This window comes from Electrophorus electricus, chromosome 3 (genome assembly GCF_013358815.1).
Source record: "Electrophorus electricus isolate fEleEle1 chromosome 3, fEleEle1.pri, whole genome shotgun sequence".
NCBI classification, from domain to species: Eukaryota; Metazoa; Chordata; class Actinopteri; order Gymnotiformes; family Gymnotidae; genus Electrophorus; species Electrophorus electricus.
The window spans coordinates 10,570,957-10,598,124 of record NC_049537.1 but is presented as its reverse complement, the minus strand read 5'-3'; the positions used below and the strand labels follow the sequence as shown (position 1 = coordinate 10,598,124).

Genomic DNA, 27,168 nt, shown 5'->3' with positions numbered 1-27,168 from the left:
TCTCAATGCCCAGTCTCCTCTGCCATACATGCTGCATGTAGCCCCCAGCTAAAAATAGCCCATAAACACACAGCCATCTCACTGAGGTGTTAGGATGCATGTGACAAGCCAATACATGCTTTCCGAAGAGTGCACCTTATGCTGGCTTGCTTTTATAGGATGTTAAATGTGACACTGGTTTCTTAGCACTTTGCTTGCCGACTACCGAACCCTGGTAAGAACAGATAATGTTCTGAATAAAGGCAGATTTGTTTGGTACAGGAGCAGTTTTCAGAATACATATGTATTATTTGCATTGAGATATATATACCAGCACTTCAGTTTTAAGCCAGTTGCGAGGGGGGTAGGGATGGAAGCTGACATGGCCCAAGCTCTCATTATGGACTGACAGTGTTGCTCAATGTCTTTCCCCACTGCTCCAGCACACACAAACATGATACCAGGGCTCAACAGCAGAACAGAACAGTGTTGTTAAGGAAGGGGAGGGATTCCTGGTCAGGGCTGGCTCTGCCATCACGAGTGACTGAACAATGATGAAATAATTTAATACAGAGAGACTTAATCTGTCATTGGTGCAGTTTTGTATAATTTATAAATCCAAATATTACTAGTATTATTAGCATTCACTTGGATTTTTAATGTCAAAGCAAATTCCACCAACAGATATTCAATTAATTTATTTAGTTTTTCATCTTTTAAAACAACAACACCGACAATGTATAAGTGGTGGTGACAATGTCAGCCATTTTGTACTCTCCTGTGACAAACTTGCTGAAACATTCTCATCCCAATTTATTGAGAGACATCGCAGTATCCCAGAAATATCAGAGAAAAAAAGAACATTTACAACTACAGCAAAAAGCAAAACCAACAGAAAGGCATTCAATACCATGATGCACAGGGGAGCAAATCAAATACATACCGCAGAAAGACTCCTGCCATTTGTGCACTGCAGTGTGCTCGCATTGTTCTGGCACATGTTTTTCCAAAGGCAAAGGTTACATAGAAAATGAGAAAATCATTGAGAAGAATGAGAGAAAAGTGACAGTGCATGTATGCTAACTACCAGGGCAAGCAGCTGAAATATTAATAATTAGTACTAATTAAATCTCTCTCAAGACTGGAGGCATATGTCCACCCTGAGTTGAAGAGGAGGACTGTTATTGATAGAAAACTGGCATTGTGATTGTGTTACTAAAGCTGAGAGCTTTGGAAACGTGTTCATTAATCAGCAAATACCAGTAATGACAGAATCTCAGGTTCTGGATTAAGAATAAAATGACCACTTGACAGCTTTAAAAAAAAACAACAAAAAAACAAAAAAACTTTTACATCATCTCATGTTAAAGAAATCAGTGTGGGCTATTAATGAAATTAAAAAGCTGTAAAAACAATAACATAATGAATTAGTCATTTTACCTATTGGATTTACAATTAGGCTCATAAATATAATCAATATCAAGAAAATAACTCCCTAACTCAATAACTCAAGCAGAAGTAACTGATACCAAAAAAGTTTAACAATGATGCTGTATAAATTCTGGGGGCAGGGTAGGGGTCGGGCTCTGCTGCTCTAGCCAAGCTTGCGTATGTTTCCCTGCATGCATTTTTGCATCAAGGACAATATGTTCAGCACAGTGTACTCTTGGGACCCCACAAAACGGGAAAAAAAACCCAAAAACCCCCCTGCAACAGCACTTGTGTTTTGCCTGTAAAGGTCAGTGGATTGATGCAGGGACCTTAAAGAGGAGTTGTCATGTGAAGCATTTGTCTTACTCCAGCATCCAAAAAGCCCTTCTTAGTGCACAGCACAACCACTCGTTTTTTAAGAAGGTCCACAACATGGCACTTAGAGCCATCACTGAATGTGTGTGTGCGCCTTAATTTATTCACAAGCATACATGATTCTTTTTTAATGCAAATCATGCCATTGTGTTTCGGTTTTCTTTATTTTTCCAGTAATGAAATTTAAACCATATGTTGAATCATAATTCTTCACTATGTGAAACAAAAATTATTCAAAAACACCCAATGATATTTCTGTATCTGCTTTCTTTCCTAACTGTAAACAATTCTCACTATTTTTCTTTGCTGACTGAAAACTCCTGAGGGCTGTGTGATGTTTTCCAGTGAGGAGATCCCAGCACTGCAGACCAGTGGCTCTGCTGCGTCTACATACCAAATCAGCTCATCCATTGGCTAATCAGTGAGCTGAATCGGGTAGGCTCGAGCATGAAAAACAATGAACCCTGCAGTTTGGGCTCCTCCTGGACTGTAGTGGAGAATGTTTTGGCTCCACAAATGCGCAAAAGAAAGATTTTGTAGTGAAAAGGCATGAAACTAAACATGACCCAAAACCATTATTAATTTTAATATGTTGTCGAGGAAATGCAAGGTTGCATTTGTAAGTCCTCACAAGTGACAGTGGCAGAGAGAATATGGTAGCAGGGAGTAGCGGTATATGTGGAGACCTGGAGGTTCTCCTATATGTCCACAAAAGCATAATTGCTGCTGTGTTCCAGGCATCATCGGTGGGCTGCTCTTCTCTGTCTCTACTGCTCCTCTCTCGCCCGTTCCATTCATCCAGCACATGCTCACGTCCGTCGGGTGGGGCGGTGGAGAGGAATGGGGATAAAGCACCATACGGAGGAATTCACATTTCACTCTTCAGCTTGGTGTCCTTGTTAAATTATCTTTAAAAATTGTCAAACTATGAATCTGCACAGTGCTAGCCAGACCCACCCTCAAGGTTAGTGCAGTGTGTGCTGTCCTTTGCATGACCTAGGAAGTGATTCCTAGCATCAATTAAATACTTCCTTGTGGAGTGCATGGAAAGTCACTGTACAAGCAAAGCTCTTCCCAAGGAGCACAAAAGATATTTTATCTAAAGATTATTTGGGGGAACTTAGAAAACCAACACTGACCAGAAAATGAAAATGCAACTGTTAATGACAATATAAACACACGTTGAATATAAACATCTAGATAGAGTAAGTGTTTTGTAAGTGCACAGTTAGCCTCAGTGATCTCTGTTTCTGTGTAAAGGCCCTGTTACGGAGTGTTGCAACGTGCAGACCAGTTTTTAGAACTACATCACCTTCAAAAAACACCACACCCACCAAAACATACACAAACGCTCGTAGCAGGGAACGGTTTGGCAACTCTGTACCTGCCTTATAATTACACACCTGGCATCAGCACTGACAATCAGTATGTCATTTCATACTAATTGATCATGATTGCCCAGATGTGACCTAAAAATAAATGACTGACATCACTACTATTCCAACATTTTCCCCCTCTTGATGGAAATAAGGATTCCATGGTGTGTCCAAAGTTATGTAATTGAACTTCTGATGGCCTGAATTGAGACTAGTGCAGAGTTTAGAAGAATTCTGTAATTAAAAATATTCATTTTCTTAGGGTTGGTTGTAACAGTGGTTTGTTCATTGCACAAAACACAAAAACATGTTTCAGGCTAACGTGAGTTTAGAAGCCAACAGTGAACTGAATCTTGAATTCAAGTCTTCAAATCTTCAGTCTGCTTTTTCACTTCAAAACATATAGGTGCTCCTAGAGATCACACTTGACCCATTGTGATTAGCTTTGTTGTGCTGTTCCATTGTACAGTCTCATGATGCTCTACTTGTTGGGTCTTGATGGTAAATTACAACTTATCAGTGCTCCACTCGTTGGGCCTGAGTAAAATGCAGCATGCAGGGCTTTTCCTCGAGACAAAATGGTTAAAATAAATGGAAAAAAATGAAAGAAAACAACTATATCAAGAATAAATAATCAGTCATTGAAATTATTGTAATCATAATTATTAAAATGTCATTGTTTATAACATCATCTCCCCCACTGTTCTTCAGAAAGGTTAAATTAAAAATAAAAAAAGAAACGTAGCTCTGTAAAAGGAAAGTTCCATGCCAAAATAAAAGTTTTATGGGGGTTTAACCAGCTTGAACACAGGCTGCCTCATGTTGTGTAGCTATAAGCTCTGAGAACTGGTACTTCAGGTCTGATCAAGAGATAAAGATGATGCACTGTAATCCACTCCAGGGTGTAGAAGGAACATAGTTTGGGTAGATAAACATGTCATGTCTGTACCCTGTCTCCATAGAAATCTATTATTTACAAACAAACTACTTCTTTTCCATACTAGTCTCTTGTTGCTGACCACATGTACAAAGAAGGGAGTTCAAAATCTTCCAGAAAAAAAGACAGTCTTCAGAATTACACTTTGTGCTGTACAAAAAAATTCTCCTTTTTTAATTTTATTTGATTTTTGGCTTGATTTTTTTTTTTTTCCTTCATCTGTGTCTCCAGTAGCACCCAAGCACTTCTACATATGCATTGATTCATTACAATGTAATTTCTTAAAGCTAGAAATGATTACTTTTCCCATTTTAGATAAAATATGTAAATTTGAACATGATGCTGCTGTTGCAAGCATAATCTTCACTGTAATATTGTTGTCATAGTAATAATATATAATAATCATAATCATAATAATACTGTGTAAGTTTAATCACTTTCCCAGAGTTGTTGGTTTTTGTAAAGCTGATTTATTTTTTTTTTGTCTTGATTTTGAATTCTCTTTGAACGTGTGTCTGAGTGTCAAATCTCTTCTTGAAGTGTGCTGCCGGCTAGTCCTATATTACAAAGAGCTGAGCTAGCAGCTTCCTAACTGAGGTCAGAGACGCAGACCTGAGAGGAGGAGGGACAGGAGGACAGAAGAAGGGGAGAGGTGGAGGAGGAGGTGGCATCTCTTCAGTGGAACCGCTGGACTCTGAAACGGGGATCCTTTGTGTCATGGATCTCAATCTGGAAGAAGACACAGAAAAGAGGCTGAGTGGAAATCAACAGGCAAGAACGTTTACATGAACTATGGTGGACTAGCACATCCAGACCGACTCCGAGTAGCCAGTAGAGTCCACATCACCCTGTGATGGTGGTCACTGAAGGCTCCCCTTGGTGCTGATCTGGCCTAACCCAACTCATCTGCTTGTCAAGCAATGGCAGCTGTGGCCTCCAATCAGCAACAAAGGGTGGTACTACCAACAGTAATGCCCTGTTTCTGATGTCAGTCGGGAGGTCTGGAAACGGTGGGAGGAGCCTGCTTTGTAACCACTCCAGAGGAGCGAGAGATGAAGAAGGAATAGAATGCAGGGAGGAAGCTAAGGATGAAAGGGTGCTGTTTTGGGCTGAGTTGAATTTCTGGGGCATAGCCAGTGTTGGTACAGCTGCAGGGGACAAAAGACCTTCAGAGCAACACAAAACAAATGTGAAGTTTGCATGTGCATTAATGTTTTGATTTGACCTGGGAGTATTTTTAAGTTTAATGGAAAAAAACAAAACAAAAAAAAAACAGTTCTGTGTTGATCGCCTGACATATCCAAGAGGCAAAATATGTAAAACTGTAATTCTTAACTCTCTACCAATACAGCTAGTAGCTGTCATTGAAGAATTCGTATTAAACTTATTACAGGTTAAAGTTCTGATCTTGCATCTTACACATGCCCTGAGCCTCTCACTGCCACCACAGTCACCCTGCATTTTAAAAGGGGGGCTTGAGTAAAGAAATCAAGGCATCTCTTCACTTCACGTCAGTGGACGGTGAGGCAAAATGCCTGTCCGATTTCTTTTCACCATATAAGAAAGACCCAATCAAATGGAGTCTTATTTAAAACCCTCTGACACAAATTTATCAGCATCATCTAGATTAAGTCGCCTCTAACACTCACAAAGACACTTCATGAAACAGACCACTGCCCAGAAGTAGTGCTTAAAAGTCTGGAGCTGCCAAAAACTGGTGTTTTATTAGATGCCAACCATTCTCATTACTTCAAAGCAACACACACACACACACACACACACACACACACACACACACACACACACACACACACACACACACACACCTCATTTACTGGACTGAGGCCTGATAGAGGTTTACTGTTTGTCTAGCCTGCTGGTTTAATAATAGCAGTAGCACTTTCAGATGACTCATGGAGAACTGCTTGCCAATTTAATGAAAACTGGATTACATGCGCAGAAATCAATCTGCCAGGACTATGGGAACAAGAATGGACTGCAGCATCACAGGGATATTACACCAGCAATAATCTGCCGTAACACCATTAATGACTATCTTATGACACCTGAAACTCTGGGAGGCTAGGCGTCCCACTTGGCCCGGGCCAATGCTCTACCCCACCACACACTGGCCAGCTCTAGTATTGCCTCATTATAGAAAGGAAAAAAATAGCATAATGAAAAGCAAAACATACGGCGGAGCAATGAGAACCACCTGGCAACCTCCCCTCCCCCCATTCCCCTGCTCCGGGTGTTTATGGAGGTTTTTAGACACTCCCGACCAACCGACACACACACATTCTGCTCCCCTGCTCCGAGTGTTTATAGAGACTTTTGGGCCAGACGCCCAGGCTCAGCTTCTCTTCCTTACAGGCCATCATTATGAGTTGGCTCGAGATAGACCATCCCAAGATATTAATTACTCAAGTCCGGCTAAGCAGGGCGGACAGGTGGTCTGTCCTTACCTGGATTCATGGAAGGATCATTCTGCTCAAAACCCTCTGTCAGTGAAGAAGAGCTAGTGGACATGGAAGTCAGTACACCTGATTAAACTCATTTTCTTTGTGAAACAGACTGTGTGAGAGTTAGCATAACAGCAGGATGGCTGCATTTTGTGGATGTTTTCACTTCAACAGAGCTCTTGTAGTATGTGCATAATATCATCCAGTTTCCTAACGTCCTACTTCAGAAAAGTGCCTCTGAAAGGTTGTCATGAACACAGAAACAACTGCACAAGGCAGTCAGTGTGCTTTTATACTGACTTACTGGTATTTGCTTCCCAGTCACTTTATAGCAAGGTCAGTATATTGCTGGTAAACATCATAATGCATTCGGCATTTAGATGCAACATAGCAATGTACAGTCTAATGTGCAATGTGAACATGTGAAGTTTTATTTTTCCACTCTGACACCTCAGATTATTTTTGCAGTCGAGACATTTTCCTGAATGCTCTATCCATTTTGCCCAATGATTAAGTCTAACTTGGTGGCATTTGCTTTCCTTTCCCAAAGTGCTGGCTCACATGATTGCCATTATATTGATAACTCATTATTCATTGGTTACTGTACCCGAGTGCTGTTATCTTATACCATCAAGTCTAAAACTATTCTAGTTTTCCAACTGTCCAATCGTAACCTTACATTATCATCAAATCCATATATCCATCAGGCAGAGCCCTGCTGTTGATTGCATCTCATACTTAATTGGTAACAATAAATTGCTTCTTATACACAGGGTGAGGTTTGAATTAGGGAGAGGCATTTGAGGAGAAATGACACATGACAGCCGAGGTGTCAGTTCTGCACCACTCGTTTAGTAGGAACAAACCAGACGAGAACATTCAAACCCAGAGTCTTTCTGGCTAAAGCAGACTTAAGCCACATGCTAGGATTACATGCATAATTCCAGGCAAGACAAACAGACTGAGAAATCAACCGATTCGTTTGTTTGTATGATCTTATACCATCCAGTCAGAGCGTAGAGACCAGATGCAGTGGCTGCTGGGGTGGAAACACCACTGTTGATCAGTAGTATGAGGATTACATTATCTCTAACTTTTCGCATGCTATCCATCCTTATGAAGAAAAGGCAGAAGTTCAGTCTTCACAATAATAATGATCACTGAGTTTCCTTCTTCAGTAGCCTATAAATTGGGCCAGAAATAGCAAGTCCGCCTACAACGGAATGACCAATCTATTTGCTCTAACCTCTTCTGAACCAGCTGGAGTTCTGACTGTTTTATTTCCATTTTTGAATACTGGGGGAAATAGTAATGTTTTTTACGCACTGAGTGTTTATTCTGCCTTATTTTAATAGAATGTAGCTAGCTGGAAAGATTTTTGCTTCTATTTGCTTCTAAGCTTTCACACATGCATTTTTCCATGCAGTCTGTTGGCTACTATTTGAGTCACAATTATTTTGTTTATGCTTTTACATGTTTGTTTTCTAGTAATTAAGCTGCATTTCCCCCTTTTTGTTCTCTACTTTAAAGACATGAGTGTAAATGTGTGCTCGCCTGTGGGGCTACAGGGAATGTGTCACAGCTCAAGCGAACGTGTTCCCTGACCTGACGTCGGTACCCCAGCTGAGGCATTTGGGTGTTCCATAGAGAGTGCTTGCTGCCGGAGGCATCTTTGGTCACGGTGCGCTTCTCCACCATGTCTTTTCCTGCATGCTCTCCTTCCCCGTACTTTATCTTCCAGGGCTTAGCAAGACACTAAAAGACTCTGTAGCGCTTGCTGCTGCCACCCCATCCTCTCTGCTGCCACCCCTGCCACATTGCTGCCACCCCATCCTCTCTGCTGCCACCCCGCCACATTGCTGCCAAAATCCTCTCTGCTGCCACCCCTGCCACATTGCTGCCACCCCTTCCTCTCTGCTGCCACCCCTGCCACATTGCTGCCACCCCTTCCTCTCTGCTGCCACCCCTGCCACATTGCTGCCACCCCTTCCTCTCTGCTGCCACCCCTGCCACATTGCTGCCACCCCATCCTCTCTGCTGCCACCCCTGCCACATTGCTGCCACCAAAGCCTCTCTTCTGCCACCACTGCCATGCTGTTGCTGCCACTGCCTTGCTGCTGTGATCCTTATCTGAGGCCACTAAGGGCTGTGTATTTGGTGTGACATCGAGATCGAGTTTGAGTTCAGTTCAGGTTTGAAAGAGCTAATACACAGCGAGGGACGAGCAAGCTTAGCGCTAACCCACCTCGACACCAAAGTGTACATACTGTCAGGTTTACAGCATCACAATACTGACATTTGAAGGACAACCACTGCATACGGCATCACAAGCACGAAAGCCACAGCCACAAGGGGAGACTTACCCTGGATACTGGAAAGTCTGGAAAGACAGAATAGAAATGGTTGTTTAGTTCGTTCTGTGTTTCCGTGAGAGTGTGCATCAAATACACAGTTGCACACAGTTTCAATGAATATAAAAATGTATAATCAAGGTTTAATGCTTTCTGTATTGTATAATGTTAAGAATTTCACATTTCAAATCTTGTATACCACTGCAATGTGTCAGAGAGACGTTAAGGACACTGTCTTTTGCCTTCTGTATGCAGTGTAGTCTATTGACTTCAATCATAAGTCAAATGGCTTATGTCTTATTTACAGAGGAAGTGAATTGCCAGAAAAGATTTGCAGTCTGCAGGATGTTTGGAGAGAGGCAAGCAGGAGAAACAGTGGATTGAAGATATTTGGAACAACCTGTTACATATCAAATAAATGGATAAGTACCTGTGCTCTTGACTAATGCCGGGATTAGATTACACAATATTTTTGTCTTTCATGATGGCCATTATGTCAGAGACTGGCAACACTACCAATCATGGTTTTGCGGGACTTCCCAGATGCCACATCGCTGTTATTTGATTGTCACAAGGCCCGTTGCTCATTCCTGACACACATTTCAGGCCCAGCTCTGGGCATTTGTTACAACAAAGTTGTGTCTAAATCAGGCTGAATTCATGTAGTCTTTACCGCATTGAAAGAGTTACTTTCACACAATTTACCATCTAAAACATTGTACCTACAGGCATTGTTTATTTCAATCTCTGAATATATACAAAAAGTGGATGAAAATGTACACTGTGGTAAACAGATAAGCTCTCGCTCTGCAGTAGAATAATTGATCTCAGTCACTGTGCTATAGCCTTCCTGTACAGGTGCATTCTGGCACTACTGAGAGATACTGAGAGTCACGATCAGCTGCTCTAGGATTCCCTCCAGGTTCTGTAAACTGTAACGAGGACAAAAAAGCAGCTCCATGCTCATTAGCATGATGCTAATGGCTTCAGCTCACATACTCTCTCGTTAACGCTAACGGGACGTGACTGGGTTTAGCACTTAGAATGATGATGGAAAAGGGTTTGTCTCTCTGTGTGTGTGTGTGTGTGTGTGTGTGTGTGTGTGCGTGTGTGTGTGTGTGCGCGTGTGCGTGCGTGTGTGTGCGCGTGCGTGGTAGGGGAAAGGGGAGATACATTTGAAACAGCAGCAGTGAAGCTGTGCACAGGAGGAGAGATTTGGTGAATTATGAAGGGCTTTTTGGACAGAGAGAAAACGGTGAGGTTACAGCAGAGTGGATTAAAGTGAGTGAGAACAAATAGGAGGTGGGGGTGCCTTGGCAATGTGCCACCAGGTTTTTATTGATGCTGCAGTGCTGATTCCCTGGCTATCACAGATGCTTTGTACCTCCACACACGCACAGTAAACCCCTGCCTCTCTCTTCTCCTTCTCTCAACCTTACCCCCACACCCCCCACCACTCTGAAATAAAATGAGAGAGGGAAATGATGTCTATTTGTGTGCGTGTGCGAGAGGGCGAGAGAGAGAGTGAGAGCGAGAGCGAGAGAGTACAGCTGCAGAGTGCTGAGTCGTTGGGGAGAGAGCAGTAGCCTTCTTATCCTGCCGGAATCAGACACGTAACCATAGCAACTTCCTCAATAGAATCAGAAGGCTATGAAGGAATTGGGTGGTGATTTCTTCTTCTTCTTCGTCTTATTATATTTCTTATTCTTTCTTTCTTTTTTACGCAGCTCAACATATTTTCTCTGTTCTCCACCATTCACATTCTCTCCCTCCTCCTGCTTTTCCCTTTGATCATGTTGTAATGTATCTTATGGAGACAGTAACGATGCTTATCATACATGATTTATTAGTAGTCAAGCAAAGACATTACTCTTATAAAGCCTTAGTGCGCAGCACACACGACAATCCTCCTGCTCAAAGGCATATGAATTATGGGCACACCATGATTGATCGAAAAACCTCAGCAGATGATGAAATCTGCCTGTCACTACAATAGTAGCAAGGAGCAGCTCTAGCACAGATGTCTTGCACAAGAGAGAATGAAATATTTATGAACACGTGACCTCTCACACTTTCAGGAGTGTCAAACCTCCTCCTCCACCCCTATCCTCCAGACTGCCATCAAACATGAACATCAGCCAACTGAAAGGAGTAAACAAGACAAGATGGAGAAGCCATGAATCAAGCCCACTCATCTCCTCATTTAATCGAGACCCACAGTAGTGTGGCAGCCATTTTGATTCAAATGGGGGATTCCCTTCTGTCCTTGAGGGAGCTTGTAGGAGCCTGCTAAGTTTCTGAGTGACAATATCCTGGAGCGAGGACTCCTTCAGTCAGATGTTACTATCAGCTGTTTCTTTGTGGCTCACACTGAGATGTTTTTGGTTATTTTTATTCATTCATTTTATTTATTCAAAAAAAGCTGTGGCTTATGGGATCAATCACATATCATCTGCAAAACAGCTAAGTGTTCTTTGGATGTTTGTTTTCATGCCACCTTGCTTGTTTTCTGATTAATTTATCATGCAGGGGATTTAGAAGCATGAGCAAGAACCAGTGGACATTAGGCACATCCACTGATTGGGTGATGGGTTTTAGGTGCAGTGCTTTCAGTGTTTTACAGTCAGGCATCCCCAGACAGGAAAGCCTAACAACTAACTGTCCGATAGCAGCTGAATTCAGATTGCCTTAGATATATTAAATATGTTTAATGTATAGGAGTAATGTCCAGTCCAGTAATGACCTATAGTATAGAGTTACTCTGCTTCTCTATTCCTGTGACTTTTACTAGTTTTCAAATAAATCTGAAAAGCCTTATCAACATTTGCCATTAGGCTACCACACCAAGTCACTTATACTAGCAAACCCTCACCTTTATTGTCAGCCTTGACTTCGTCTTGCAGAAAGTCGCTCTGGCGGTTTCCAAGGACAAAAGCGAGGAAGGAGAGGATGAGTGCATCCAGGATGCCGATGATGGCCAGGATGTAGGCCCAGCGCACCGAGCAGTTCCCCAGTGTGTACTTCCCCGTGTCCTCTCCACACATGTCCCGGATCACCTCTGCATCCCAGCCATCTGGAAAAATCATACAGCCCAACACCAGGCACACAGCTACACACATGCATGCACAGACACACACACAAAAGCAGAAGAGAGAGAGGGCGAGAGATGGTATCCAGATCAGTAAAGATCTACCAAATTGAACTAGAAAAGTGGAAGAAAGGTCCACTTTATCGTTGCCCATTAAATATGGCATAAAAATGAAAATGTTCTAGTTATGGTGAACTAGAACCAACCCTGTCTTCATTTGATTTCCATTCAGGGTCATAGGAAGGTCAAGTGAGTCCTGGCTGGAGGGAGCACATACAGTACAACATGACCCCTGTTGACACCTCCCACTCAGCGCATGCTTGGAAATTAGAAGCTTTTAATGTTAAAGGTTGTGTAAATAATGTGAATCTTCCTAGCAACATGTAATAGTATTATCTCCTTTTAAAGAGAGCAGGTCCTGTAGAGCAGGCCAGTACACAGGTGGGGGAACCTAACGCACCTGAGAACAGAGTGCAGGGGGATGCACTGACATGACAGCAGTTCTCTCCCTAAAGCAGAGCCCTGCACCTGCAGAGATTAACAACGTTTCCTCTGCACAAATGGACACACACGCACAGACCCGAAATGTACCACTCAGCCAAAACCACTCTCACACAGACTCACAACCCAAATGTCCCCATCAGCCAAAACTACAACCTTGCACCCCCTCCCCAAATGCCTCCATCAGCCAAAAGTGCTCTGTCTCCCTCTCATACACACACTCATACATGCACCCCAAATGCCCCATCAGCCAAACCTTCTCACACACACACACACCCACACCAAATGCCTCCTCAGCCAAAAGTACTCCTTCCATCAGTGCTGCACTTGCATCCTTTTCAAGCCTGTGTCACTGTTTTGGGAGATTTTATCCTGGGACCAGAAAAAAAAACCCAGCAACCATGCAAACCCCCCCCCCCCCCCCTTCCCCAACAAACCAAAGTCCTCCAAGCTTGGTGCATGGGAAGGCAAGACTGCTTGATAATTTTTCTAACAATGAGCGTTCACTTAAAGGCACAATCCACTTTTTAAAACACAAAATGTTGGCATCCATTAGACTAAGTGGACTTGACACCATTGCCCCAATCTCATTTGATCGAGAGACAAAATAGAATGACAAAGTGAGGAAAAAAAATATGCAAAAAGAAAAAAGAGGAGACGGGTTATTTCTACAGGATCCCTTGATTCTGCAGTTCTGCGGCATGGAACCTACAGAGACGCCGGTGCTGATTAATCATAGAGATTGAAAGACTCAGAGGAGGGGAGGAGGGCAGTGAGAGATTTGATCTCCAGTGTTCATTGCACCATTGCAAACCACAAAGAAACTCTTGATATGCAGACAACAGCTCAAGGGAGTTTGATCCCAAAGTAAAACCTACTACCTTTGTTTTCAATCACCGTTCTTGTAGTGCTATTTTAACTCATCTGAACTAAATAAAGCCAAGCCTTAAGTTGGGCTTCTGTGCACTGTTACTTGTCTGCTCAAAAAGGCTCTGAACAAGGACTGAAAGGACAGTTGGGAGGAGTTTCAGAAGTCAAGGGCAGGTAGAGAAGAATGCACATCACAGTGAATCTGATGCACTATTCGTGAGGATTTGAAATGTTCTGCATGCAATCCCTCTTCCTGTTTCAGCCAGGAATTCATTCAGGGTTGTCTTTTGGCCATGTGTCCCTTCACACATAGAAAACATGGTCCCCCACATAGGCTCAATTAAAGCTTAATGAAGTAACAAAATCTACACTAATACATGCACAGATCCCCACACCACAAGAAATTGTTTAACAGAGCTTTCACAACCACACGTTACATTAGACCTATTAGATCAAAATGAATTATTTTTATTAATGTTAGACGCACAGACACACACGTCCTGGCAGTGCTTTACAAAACTTGATGGTAAGACCTGATAATTTAGCAGTTAACACACAACACTAAATATTGTGAGTGTTTGCTTTTTTAAATGACCATTTACATAATTTTGCTCAAGTGAGTGATGATTATAAAGAAACTTGAGAAACTTAACTCTGGTTGACAATGCAAAGATGCAGCAGGTACCAGAGCACACTCTTAACCATAAGGTGACAGCCCCTTTCTCTCTCTGTCTGTCTCCCTGTCTGTCTGTCTGTCTGTCTGTCTGTCTGTCTGTCTGTCTGTGTGTGTCTGTCTGTCTGTCTGTCTGTCTGTCTCTCTGTCTCTCTCTCTCTCTCTCTCTCTCTCTGTTACAGTCTGTCTGTCTATTTCTCTGTCTCTTATGCATTCCACTAATCCACCAGGTTACTTGCACATGAATCTGTTTGAAGGAGAGGTGTGTTTTTTTAAGTTAGAATGGATGAGTATATATAGATAATTATCCTGAATAAACGTGCTGACACAATATTTATTAGAATCTATATTAAGAAGCTTCAAACAGATAGGCTTAGCAGTCATATGGGATGGTTGGGTGCCATACTGTGTTAAAATCAATCAAGCACCAGGGCACCTGACTGAATGCTGTTTTTGTAAAAGGCACATCATAAGAAGAAACACTCTAGTTTTGGCTTCTAGCTGTAGTACACTGGATTTGAAATGAATCTCAAGTGCACCAGTGACCTCAGTAATATCAAACAGACTACGCAGACCACTGAAGACCATAGTAGTGAATAATACTTTCAAAAATTAAGAAAGATGGTTGAGCAGACAAAAACCTCTATTTAACATCTTGGCATAGATGTGTACGTGACTGCCATAAAGATACACCAGAATGACCCCAGAGGGTTTTCCACAAGATGTCAAAATGACAGAACAGAAAGGCAGACCTGGAAAACTATAGCAAAGCGGTGGAAAGAGGAGAGTGTAGGAGTTCTGGTTAGTAGGGAGATAGTGTGAGTATGTGTAAAGTTGTTCTATATAGTGTGTAAGTTTCTGTAAAGGATCTGTTTGAGATCGTATCATATCTTTTCACCTAGAAGTAGGACAATGACCCGAAATTAACTGCTAAAGCAAATAAAAAGTTTTTTTATGGCCATACAGAGGAGTGTTTGTCAGTCACCATGAGCATGGATCTCACTTACTGAACACAGGGGTAGAGGATATAAAAAGGCCCCAAATCAAGCAGGTACTGCAAAGATCTGCACTGCAGGTCAGCAGGAGCATCACCCATATAGACCCCCAGAGGCAGGCAACATACACAGGTGGCAGGCTTTCAGCAATCATTGACCGCGAAACATTTGCAACCAAGTACAAAACGTGACTATTATAATCCAATCACTTTATGTCCCCTGAGATGAGGAGAGTATGAAAAGGGCTGCAATTCAAATGTGTTTTACCCAACATGGATATAAATATCCTTTAAACAAAGTTGAGCATCTCCCCTTTAACCTCATATACAACGTCTTATTTTAAATGCAACATGCTGCAGTACAAATCACTATTGTGTCACAGATGCAGAGATTTCTCCCTCTCTCTTCCGCTCTGATGTGTAAAGACAGGACCTGATCATACACTGCTGTCTCCAGCCTGTTTGAATAACAGCAGAGCTGCTGTGGAAGGGGGGCTGTCCCAGGGAGCCTGGTTTCACCCCAGCCTGAAGCACTCTCCTGGGGTTGGGGGGGGGGGGGGGTTGCTCTCGCTCGCTGACATTTCTCCAGCCAACGACGGTGGAGCAGATGAGCTGACGGTAATGACTGCTTCTTCACCTTGTCCCTGTGTCCCTTGTTGCTGCATGAGTTTAATCACTCCTGAATCCTGACTGCATGGACAAAGTCACATGTCCAGTGTCCAGCACCTGGCTACAGCCAAGAATCCCAGGCCTTTTTTTGCTTTCTGTTCCAGGCCAGTTGTGGAACACCTCAGGGCGTTTGGACTGTGTGAACCAGCGAAGGATTAAGCATATCTGTGTGTGTGTGTGTAACCCTGCTTCTCTTTGGGGATTGTCTCTGTTTGCCCTCAGGTTGGAGATCAGTGCAGAGCTGATGCTGCGCTAACTCTTTGAAGTCCTTATTCACATCATCCCCTCCCCTCCCCACTCCCCACTCCCCTCACCACTCTCCACACACACACACACACACACACACACACACACACACACACACACACTCAAACTTTCATCTTTATCCTCCTCATTTCTGGATTTCTCACTTTCATTTATGCACACACTAGTCCTAACATAAATATCATCTTCCTTGTTCTCTCCTCCTGTCCCTCTTTCACTTACTCAAGTTTACATAAATTACTGCTGCACACATATATTACTCTCCCACATAGCTAAGTATATATTAGTGTACAACTAAGCATGCTTTAGTGTAAAACACATCCTTTCTCTCGCTCTCCCTTCCTGTCTCATATGTAGATGACTCTTGGAGAGATGGATTCAAAAACTTTGGACAGGCCACATGTGGGTGAAAAGCATGTTTATTGAAGCTTATGTTAGTTTTGGATGGAGGAAAGAGACTTAAATTCTACTTAATTTCATACACATTTATTATACTTAAATGTGTATGAGGTTTACATAAAGGTGTGTGTGTGTGTTCTAGTATATCCAGCATTGACTTTCTCAGCAAGTTGCTACAGGAGCTTTTCTACAAGATCAGACCTTTCGCTCCTCACATGCATCGATGACCTTGGATGCACATGACCCTGTTGCCAGTTTACTAGTCGTCCTTCCTTTGACCTCTTTTGGTAGGTACTAACCACTGCATACAGGGAACACCCCACAAGACCTGTTGCTTTAGAGATGCTCTGACCCAATCATCTAGCCTTCACAACTGGGCTCTTGTCAAAGTTGCCCAGATCCTTACACTTGCTCATTATTCCTGCTTCCAACACATCAACTTCAAGAACTGACTGTTCACTTGCAGCCTAATATATGGCACGCCTTGACAGGTGCCACTGTAACGAGATAATCGATGTTATTCACTTCACTTTTCAGTGGTTTTAATGTTGTGACTGATTGGTATGTGTGCGTGTGTGCGTATGTATGAATCTAAAAAGATTAATATGCTTAAATTAAAAACTGGCACCACAGTAAATTCTTCCAAGCTTCTTCCTTTGACTTTTTTTCCCCCCTTTTGGCTGCTTTCTGTTCCTTTTCCTGTCCAAACGATCCCATGCGGTTTCAGTTCTCCTGGGAGCTGGGATCTGTTCCGCACAGTCAAAAAGTGCAGAGATGTAGGTCTTAAAAATTTGCTGAAAGATTTTTACGAGTCAAAAGGATACCATGGCAGAGGAAGCAGGCAGAAATGCCCAACATGCACTTTCTAGTCAAAAGCATGGAAAACAAAAATAGAAATATTTTTGCTGTTTATTCTGTATGTGTTTACTGCCTCTGTTCTACAAAGTGAATGTGTGTTTGACTACTAACTTACTGCTTCTACTGATGCAGACTATAGGTATAATCATCCTAAAAACCTTTGAATTCTAGAGAACTGTAACATGGCATTGATATTGATATCAAATTCAAATATCAAATAATATTTAAATAATGTGCTGATTAGTCCTGCGAGTGGTGTGAATGGCAGGAACACGAAACAGGAGCAGTGGGCTTTGTCCATCCTCATGGACAGGCTGGCCAGAGAGATGTCATCATTTTCTATGAAACACTCACACGCAGAGACGCACATGTACATGTGGACACACACATGCTCACCAGGCCATGGAGCAATCGGCACACATTTTTGCACACTTTCTCCTTTCCAGTGGGGGTGTCTGTGGTCTGACATGGGAAACCTCAGCATATGCATAAAGCCTGACAGAAACGTGTCTGTAGAGAAAACCCAAAAGAATGCCAGGTGTGTTCATATATATAGTGTGTGTGTGTGTAGTTGGAGACCACCTTATTCATGTACGTCAGTAGCTCTGTGCATACAAGATCTAGGTATAGCAGACACTCAAAGCACTCATAGTATCTCAGTTCTATTGGGCAGGGGTAGCTCAGCAGTTAAGGTTGTCAGAAGGTTGCCAGTTCACCAAACCATTGCGAGTTACCACTGTTAATCCTCTAAGCAATGCCCATAACCCTCAATTGCTGAAACTGTACTCGGTCTCAATCGTAAATCCATTTGGATAAACGTTTCCACTAAATGCTGTAAATGTAGACATGTCCCATAGCAGAAAGTGTTTATGGTAATTTAATATAAAATACAGCAATGCTTTTATCATTTCGAATCTTTATCTTTTACTTCATGAATTCCATTTTAAATAGTAAAAGCTCTCTTTACTCCAACCCAAATTGACCTCTTTTAGACTTTTGGAAAATCAAATACTTTTAAGTCCTGTTTTTGGCATCAGAAATGCTTACAGCTAAACAGTCCTATAATCATTTCTAATTCACACAAAAGCATTACATTTAAAGATGTACTTGTGGTAGGGGTAGTAAGACACATGTCTATACATCAGTTTGACATTTCTCAATTAAAAATATGTGCATGTGTCTATGTTGATTCAGCAGCCCATCCACTGGAGTGTGTCTGAGACAACAGGCAAGGCCAAAAAGTGGTGTTACAGATCGCCCGGGTTACCCTGGCACATGCAGATCTTGTTCTTATTTAGCATAAATGATTCAAGCAGAGTGTGACGGAGGAACAAACACAAAATGTAAAATGTAGAAAATACCTTTACTATGATGGTTCAATTAAAATGTGATGCAAAGAAATTAATATCCAAAGTCTGAGCACTGGCCTTAATGTATGTGCTCTTCTTTAACTGTTGTGTTCTTCTACCAAGTCTCCATGGCATATTTGATCCTTGCCAGGAAATGCCTTCCAGGCTTCTATTCAGCACAGAGCTTATTAACACATCCGAATACCATCCATTATAGCTGAGGATCGATACTTCCATGCTTGACACTGATTGACAGTTTGATGCCTTGGAGGCTTGCATCATTATCTGCAGCGTTAGCAGCTGTGAAGGAGACGAGCAGTTTTGCCCCCCTCGCTACAAAACTGCAATGCAATTGCAACTGCTACACAGGAAGGAGGGCTGATTAAAAATCTATACAGGGCTATTACGACTTGAGTCACCTGGAGAAAAGCGGTGGCTGAGTTCTCCATGCAGTGATGCACACACACACACACACACACGCACGCACGCACGAATTATATGGCATTCCACGTAGAATTTAACTGAACTTGAAAGGTGGTTGTACACACTAAACTAACTCTTAATGCTGTCGTTGTGTGCGTGTGTTTGCTGAGTTTTTATCTTTTGTATAATGAGACACTTCTTCTTAGATGGTCAAATGTAGTGTAACTGTAATTACCATGCAGTGGGCATGCTTGTTTCTGTGTTTATGTACAAATATAATTTGTTCATACGTATTAAGAATCTCTCTCTCTCTCTCTCTCTCTCTCTCTCTCTCTCTCTCTCTCTCTCTCTCTCTCTCTCTCTCTCTCTCTCTCTCTCTCTCTCTCTCTCTCTCTCTCTCTCTCTCCCCTTCTCCTTCTCCTTCTCCTTCTCCCCCTCCCCAGTAGGGTCTAACTAGTGCAAGCACTGCTCTGAAGACTGTGGCCAGCAGAACTGCAATAATGATATCAGCTCCTGCTTTATCACTAGAAAGACACAGTATCTGCATAAGGCCCCATATGTAAGCTAATTAACCACAAAGAACTACAACTTCATGCAGGCCTAGAGTCTAATGCTTTTACCTATATACAGACGTTAATTAAACAGAAATTTATGTGCAGCGTGTAGGCAAAAGGAAACTGAAGAAAAATACTGGTGAAACTAGTAAATTGTGTGTCAATTAGCAAATATGAGCAAATTTAAGTATTGATGGTGTTAGTGTGTGTGCCGCATGTGCTTGGGTGTGTGTGAGTATGCATGCCTGAAGCTTTGTATCCAACTGGCTGTCCCTCATCAATATTCAGAATCAATATGAAGAGGTCTCTCATCGATATGCAGAGTCAGTACCTCATTGATCAGTATTCTGTACACGTTTTTGGTGCAATGTGAAGAGAAAGATGAGAGTAGTGTGAAGGAATGTAGTGTTTTGTGCATAAGCAGTCTAATTTAGTGTTTGGTTCAGAAGGCATATTTTATTTTTACTTAGGGACCAAGTCTGATTAAATTGGGTACCTAACATTACTGTCTTGTATCTTTCACAATATATTTCAATTTAAGGGTAAAGGGTGCCTCACAAACACTATCATGCCATTACAGTGGAAACCAGATGAAAGCTACTAAAGCAGACCCTCAAAAAGCTTTGATCTTTTCTCATTTTTATTTACACTGCAGAATTTTACTTACGGTTGGTTCCAATATCAGGACATCATTTGTCCAGATAGAGGCACGCTTGTGTGTGTGGATGCGGGTGTGTGCACAAACATCCTTTTAACTCTCTTCTTTAGACTTATTTAGACTGGCTGTTGAATTATAGGTGTGAAAAAGAGCCCTACTGTGGAGCTCCACAAGGGGGCCTTCGGAGAGAAATGCACCACAAAAAGCACCCAAGGGCCAACGTGAGCAGGAAGCTGTGGCAAAAGAGCTAGCCGCTTAGTACTGGTTTGATGGAAAACAAGGAGAAAAGAATGAGAAGGGTTATGAAAGGGAGGCTAGAGATGTGTGTGTGTGAGGTGAGCAGCTGAGCCCAGGGCAGTTGGGCTGATGAAACTATCGTTATTACGAGAGCCCAGAACATTGGACATACATATAGTACCTTTACACATACACACTCTCTCTCTGTCTCCCCAAGCACACCCATCATTCAGTCACTCCTTAAATGCATCAAACAAAGCCCATGTAGGGGGGCTGTACAGCAGATGCAGGTCTGTTTGTAGCCAGGCAATTATTCCCTGTCATGCATGTTTCCTGTTTCCACCTTGTGTGCTCAATGCAGTGGGAGGGGCATAGATTTGCATTCATGCATCATCTCCTGCAGATGCTGCATTTGCACGCAGCAGTGTCAAAATGGTGGAAGCTTAACCCCCTCGGGGACAGAAAAGGATTATGGGTAGGGTAAGGTATGAGCTCCTAGCATAAGGGGAAAAATCCTACAGCTCCTAACACTGTCTGACATTATGGTGCTGCTATGGAAATAAAGGGGTTTTTTTGGCCAATAAACAAATTGTTATATTCTCTCTCTCTCTCTCTCTCTCTCTCTCTCTCTGCTTTTTGCCAAAAAAAAGTGCCCTTACAAATTGCATATTCACTCCAGATTAAGTCCAGCAAACATCTAGATTACTGGCCCTAATTCTCCATTTAAATTAAACTTTAATCTAGTGGCTTCCCTGTGCAGACAACTACTTTAAGGCTCTTTTCATGTTTGCCTTTTAATCTCTTTATTTTAAAGCAAACATTTGCATTTATTTGCATTAATTTAAAAACAGATGACAAACAGGTAGAAATTATTCGAGCTCAGTTTTGTTGTTTCCCCATGAGAGCTCACCCACAAAAAGTGTTGCTATGGAGGGCTTACTATTCACCAGTGACACATATGACATGCACTCTGATGTAGACCACAAGTACACATTACAAATGAGTCTAATCTCTGCAACACCAAAGCAAACTCACATATACACCACTGCTGCTCCAGTGTGGCCTTGATTCATTTATATGTGTAAAAAAATCAAAAGTAGGGGACAGGATTCTTTGAATGATCAATGGACACTGACGTGCTAGTCGAAATGTTTGCATTCTTGCTTGTGTGCTCAAGTAGTCAGTGAAAGCTACCATTAGAAGGAAAGTGCTCTTTTGCTTGGGCCCTGGCTGCTTTTAAAACCAGCTGGTAATATTTCAAAAGGAAGCGTTTTCTTCCGGAGGCATCAAAGCTATCTCTTTGCCTGATCACAGCACAGTTCCTGTATACACAACACACATCACTATTGTTTTGTTACATACCACACAAAGGCACACTCAGCCTTTCTTACTTGACAAGGAGTGTTTGATGGTGTGGTCTCAGCCATTTTTCATATTGACTCTTTCCTCCATGAGGCGGTTGGTATACTCTCATACTCAGCATACTTTACCATGGACAGGCTGTCCTGTGTAGCTGTAGTGGGAATGACTGGTGTACAGAAAGTGCAGATAAGTAGCCATACAAAGGGAAATGTAGTTAAACTGCTTTGAGGTTTTTTGAGCAGGACAGTGATTATAACGGGCCTCCTCAGCAAAGGTTCAGAAGCTATCCAGCTAAAGAAAAATGCATAAAACTAGTCTCTAATAATAATAAGAATAATAATAAAATGGCAACAAAAATGAACAATTTAAAAACAAAGTGATTCTTAAAACCAACCACAACTACTCCTGCGGTTCATTTACAGAGAAACTGCTTGTTCTGTCGCTACCAAACTGATGATAAAGATAAAAGTAGAGAAAAGAAAAGTAGAGAAGTGAGAGTATTAAAATGAGCAGGACGGCCAAACTGAACTAGTGTTACTGAGGGGAATAAGAACAAGGTGCCAACACAGCGCACACACACACACCAATCATACACCCACACTCCCGCACATGCTGAGCTGTAACATGGCCTACATAAACCAAAACACACACAACACTGTTAGTGTATAAACGCCATCTCCCAGTCTTCAGACCTGCAAATATAGCAAAATACTTAAAAATGGATGCCAGATAGATAGATAGATAGATAGATAGATAGATAGATAGATAGATAGATAGATAGATAGATAGATAGATAGATAGATAGATAGATAGATAGATAGAAAAGGTGAAACTGAATGGTAGAGGCAGGTAGACAAGAGTAACATGATCACAGCTGTGGGGATGACTCTAAAGGCCACACTAACATAAACATCTTATTTCAAACAAGCAAGCAATCTGACCTTTCCAAAAGCGAGGGAGCACAAGAAAACTCCATAAACGTCATACCTGGATGAAAGTAGGAGAGGCATTTGGCCTGAAATGAGAATAAGCAACAATCACACCATTTCATGAAGGAAAAGTATCAAGCCATGGTTTCTATAACACCTCCTCTCCCTCTATGAGATAAGGATGAGGAGGATGTTTCTTACTGGTCTTATCTTTCACAAGGTACTAATGCATAGCAATGCTCATAGTGGCTTTATCCACATCCCATGCTCTAAAATAACACAAGACACTAGAACAGATACCATCTATAACACGAGTGTACATGCACATCTCTGTGTGCCAGAGTGTGTGTGTGCAAGTCTTTTATCTGCTTTTACACAGCATAGATAGATCTCCTGAGGCCAAATATGGTAAGTTGGGTCCAGGTGTTTGCCTTGGTAGATGCAGCTGTACAATGACATTGTATTTGTATAAGCAAATGGTCTATCACATGACCACAGACTGAAACCCCTGATTTGGAAGCAGAAATATAATGTCATTGGTTAAAATTTCAGCACCTGCAGACAGCCAGCAGAGGCAGGGTGGCATGCTTGCGTGGGTCCACCTGGTTGTTTTTTGCCAATTATCATGATTTCTGAGGGTTATGACAAGGTTTAGTCTCGAATATCAGCTATTTGCAATGAAAAGAGTCTGATTGGTTGTGTGTACTGAGTGATGGAAGAAGGTTTGAGTTTCACTCACACAGTCCTCATGCCCTCCTATACCTGCACAGACTGCAACAAATGCACTTACACATTCACCAATTCATTTACACTTTGTTTCTTTCTTTGTTAAGGTGTGTGTAATTAGCAGAGGTAGTAGTAACATGCTACATTTAGCGCTACTCCCTTACATTTAAGCTACTAAAGAAACATTTTTAAACAAATTGTCCTTTTAAGAGTCATTTACTTTATAGGCAACTCTTACTCGAGTACATTTGCGAGTTCAAAATGCACTTTTACGCCATTATATTAATCTATGTTCCCCTTGTTGTATGTTAAAATAATGTTGGGTTAACATACATTTTGTTCAACTCCTGCTGTTGCTGCAACCTGGACTGTCGAGTGTGAGAGGGTTACCGCAAAAAGCAGCCACTGAGTGGCACCTATTTTCTTCAGAAAGCCACTGAAGTTATTTAGCTAGACAACGGGATAAAGTAGACAGACAAAGTGCAAATAGGCAAGATTTCCCATGTGGAGTGAAAGGGGAGGAGCACTCCGCTATGGTGCATTAACAAATTTACAAAATGTACCCATGTCCTTTTCTTTAAAGGACTAATAAGTCATTATTTTCCAATGATTAATAATATTAAGAACAATCAGCCATTATACTGACACCTAGTGGTCTGGATGTGTCAGTATCTGTACTAAATCCATTTTAAACATGGTTGCATAAAGCCCACAATATGGAGCAAATGCTTATTGATTTGATTGATCACCTCATGAGAGCTTTTTAAATTATATTTAAAAAGAAGGGGGAAAAAAAAGGATTCACTTTCATAAATATTGTTTGCTACTTTTAGGTGGTATTAATAACTGATGGCTCCTTTAAGGTTCACAAATATGCATGTACTCTCTGTACCCTTTCCTAATGTGCATTATTAATATGAAAGTAAAGTCTTGTAATATGGTGAGATCAAGGATATTCTGATCGAAAATCCATGGCTAGATAGCAACAGACAAAAGTAACAAATGCAACCACTGAACTAAATCATGTCATCTAGCAATGCATGTTCCATGGCATTATTACAAGAGAAAACAATTTTCCATTGCTTTAAATATTAAGGATTGCTACTGATTTTATATATTGACATTTCTTATATAATGAAATTTCCTTATTCAATGTTGTGTAACAACCACATCCAGCTTCTTCAAACATTATTTATGTGGTGTTAAATGAATTAAGGCTAGATTAAATGAAGATGGTATATCATCGGAAGTTACCAGCAAGTTTTATTAAAATTAATTCAAAGAAAAATTATGTTTTGGACATACTGATGTGGTGTTTCCATGTGCTGCCTAAATCAGGCAGTGATTTTTGCTATTTTGATTACATGCATTAACAAAGTATGTCCCATAAAAAATGTTTCTTATGCATTTTTACACGCTGAATCCAAATATGTTCTCTTTATTTCTCCATCACCCATAGTTTATTTTCTGTCCCAGTATATCCACCTACTTGCATATATAGTAAGGAAAAGCAATACCAAGGAAAGTGGAGCCCCTCTGTGTTGGCAGACAATTAGTGGACATTGAAGAGGGACATTCCTGAGGCCAACTATAAGAGAAAATTATTCACCCGTACATTTTAGAAGTATGTTTGTACATTTAAGTGTAATAAAATCCTTATTTATGAAAAAGCAACATATGTATTCTGAAACTGTAAAATTAAATTGCTCGGTCACTTAAAAACCTTGCCTAATAGAAAATTGGATTTAAAAGATGGATTCAAATTCAGTGTAAACTACTAAAAGAGCCACCTTTTTTGTGGGCACAAAAAAAAAGTAACAATTTGTTGCTCTTAAATGAGATCCGATTAAGTAATTCCCTATTCGAGTTGTCTTTTTGCTAGATACTTGCTTTTACTTAAGTAATAATATAAATTAGTACTTTTAATTCTACTTGAGTAATTATTATTGTAAAGTAACAATACTTGAGCACAGTTTTGGCTACTCTTCCACCTTTAGGTAATTAGCAATCTATACTGTAGGCTTCATCACATACAAGACTGTATGTTGGGGATGGGAGGTTAAGATGCACAAGTTATTATTTCTGAACTAATCTTTAGGTCAAAAGTTCCATTGTTGAACTAGACTTAAATCTTTAAACCCAACAGTCCAACCGGACAGGAGTCTTGTAACCTTAAAACCCAGTTCGTTTTAAATTGCATATATCAGATTCTGTTAATTCAGTATACCATATTTGGAGGCAAGTCAGTTTTATTTCATTGCCACTAATGTATGCAAAACATAAAATGTGACACGTTTCCATATGGCATAAAAATATGGAATGCGTATGAGATGTAAGATCGAACATCCAGCCATTTAGTAAGCCACTCACACAAATTTCAAAACAGGCACATAACTTAAAAACCTTAAACACACCACTGGCTGAAGAGATCACATAATGTGCCATATCGTAGCTTCTGGGGGAAAAAAAAAAAAAAAAAAAAAACAGGGAAAGATACTTTTCTCACTCACCGCAAAGCAGCTGCATCCAGGCGCAGGTCTTGTAGACGGTGGCGGTGTTGCAGAAGAAAAAGAGCGCCATGCAGGCGATGCAGCTCAGAATGAGTACCATGGAGAGCAACACGAAGAAGGAGGCCGCCTTGAACGCACCCGACGGGATGGAGCTGAAGTCAGCGAATGTTCCCTGGCATGTCAGCTCCCGATTTGAGTTGCCCTCGCCCACACAGTAGTGGAACAAGCCGAAGTAGCCGGCGTGTGGTGTGTTGACGCTGTCCCCGATCCAGTAGGGCTGGATGAAGACCACCACATTGATGATGGCGAAACAGATGGTGAAGATAGCCCACAGTACGCCGATGGCCCGCGAGTTCCGCATGTAGTTGTCATGATAAATCTTGGAGGCTTCTTGCGAAGGCAGCATTTTCTCTCTCTCGCTTTCCCAATGTGCCTACTCTCCTCTCGGATGTTTTCTCGTATCCCCGTCTCTATCTCCACCTATCTGCCCCACTTGTTCCCTCAAATGCGCTTCTGCCGCGTATCCAGAGGCTGAAGACAAATGATGACAAAGATTCGATCAGTTACGCAAAGGTGAGCGCTGACCTCCTTCGATTCTATTACTTAGACACTAATTATTGTATTTCTAACGTTGCCTTACAATACACACGAACATGAAATTGTTCAGTTGATGGGAGCGTGATTCCGGAGCGTTCGTTAAGAAAAACCCGTCTAATTTCCCTCCTCCGCTTTCAAAGAAATAGCCTAGACCACCAAGATCACATTGCAAAAATGGGAAGGTCCATGGTAAAACCGACAAGACGCATTTTAAGCTGTTCAGTACAGTCTGGGTATTAATAATGTATCCGGTATGCCTCCCATCAGATCTAACGCTTCATGGGAAGCGAGATGCGCTGTCGAATCCCCGATAATGTATGCTCGGCGCACGAGCGAAGATCTAAAGAGAACGAGAACTGCCACGAGATGCGTCGCTCATGCTCATAATAAAAGCAGATAAACCTGTAAGCAGATGGTGATGTTTCCGCTTGAATGACTCAAAATTTCCGCCAATAACACAAAGATGAAAAGATAATGCCACAAATCCGCTTTAGCAGTTTTTTTTTCCCCCACGCCGCTGTTCATCCGTTTTCCTGTTGCCTCCTTTCCTTCTGTATCGCCTCTGCGCGCTCACGGGGATATTGAGAGCTACCAGA

The 27,168-nt window shown here is 41.6% G+C and overlaps 1 protein-coding gene across 2 annotated transcripts; it reads right to left on the bottom strand.

Annotated features, from left to right (window-relative positions):
* Positions 1–713: 713 nt before the first annotated feature.
* lhfpl4a (LHFPL tetraspan subfamily member 4a) lies at positions 714–27,112 on the bottom strand. Of its 2 annotated transcripts, XM_035523960.1 has the most exons (4): positions 25,976–27,112; positions 11,784–12,020; positions 8,924–8,940; positions 714–4,827 (listed from the first exon to the last, which is right to left on the bottom strand). In XM_035523960.1, exons 1-4 carry the CDS (start codon positions 26,379–26,381, stop codon positions 4,774–4,776), a joined length of 714 nt encoding a protein of 237 aa, XP_035379853.1. In that variant the 5' UTR covers positions 26,382–27,112; the 3' UTR covers positions 714–4,773. The 2 variants fall into 2 exon arrangements, with proteins under 2 accessions (XP_035379853.1, XP_035379852.1); XM_035523959.1 differs by lacking the exon at positions 8,924–8,940.
* Between the last annotated feature and the right edge of the window lie 56 nt (positions 27,113–27,168).

Coding starts and splice junctions, on each gene's coding strand:
- lhfpl4a (XM_035523960.1), bottom strand. CDS start 26,381: ATGCTGCCTTCGCAAGAAGCCTCCAAGATTTATCATGACAACTACATG. Junction 12,021..25,975: donor CTGGATGCAGCTGCTTTGCG/GTGAGTGAGAAA, acceptor GCATGTGTGTAG/CTGTGTGCCTGGTGTTGGGC.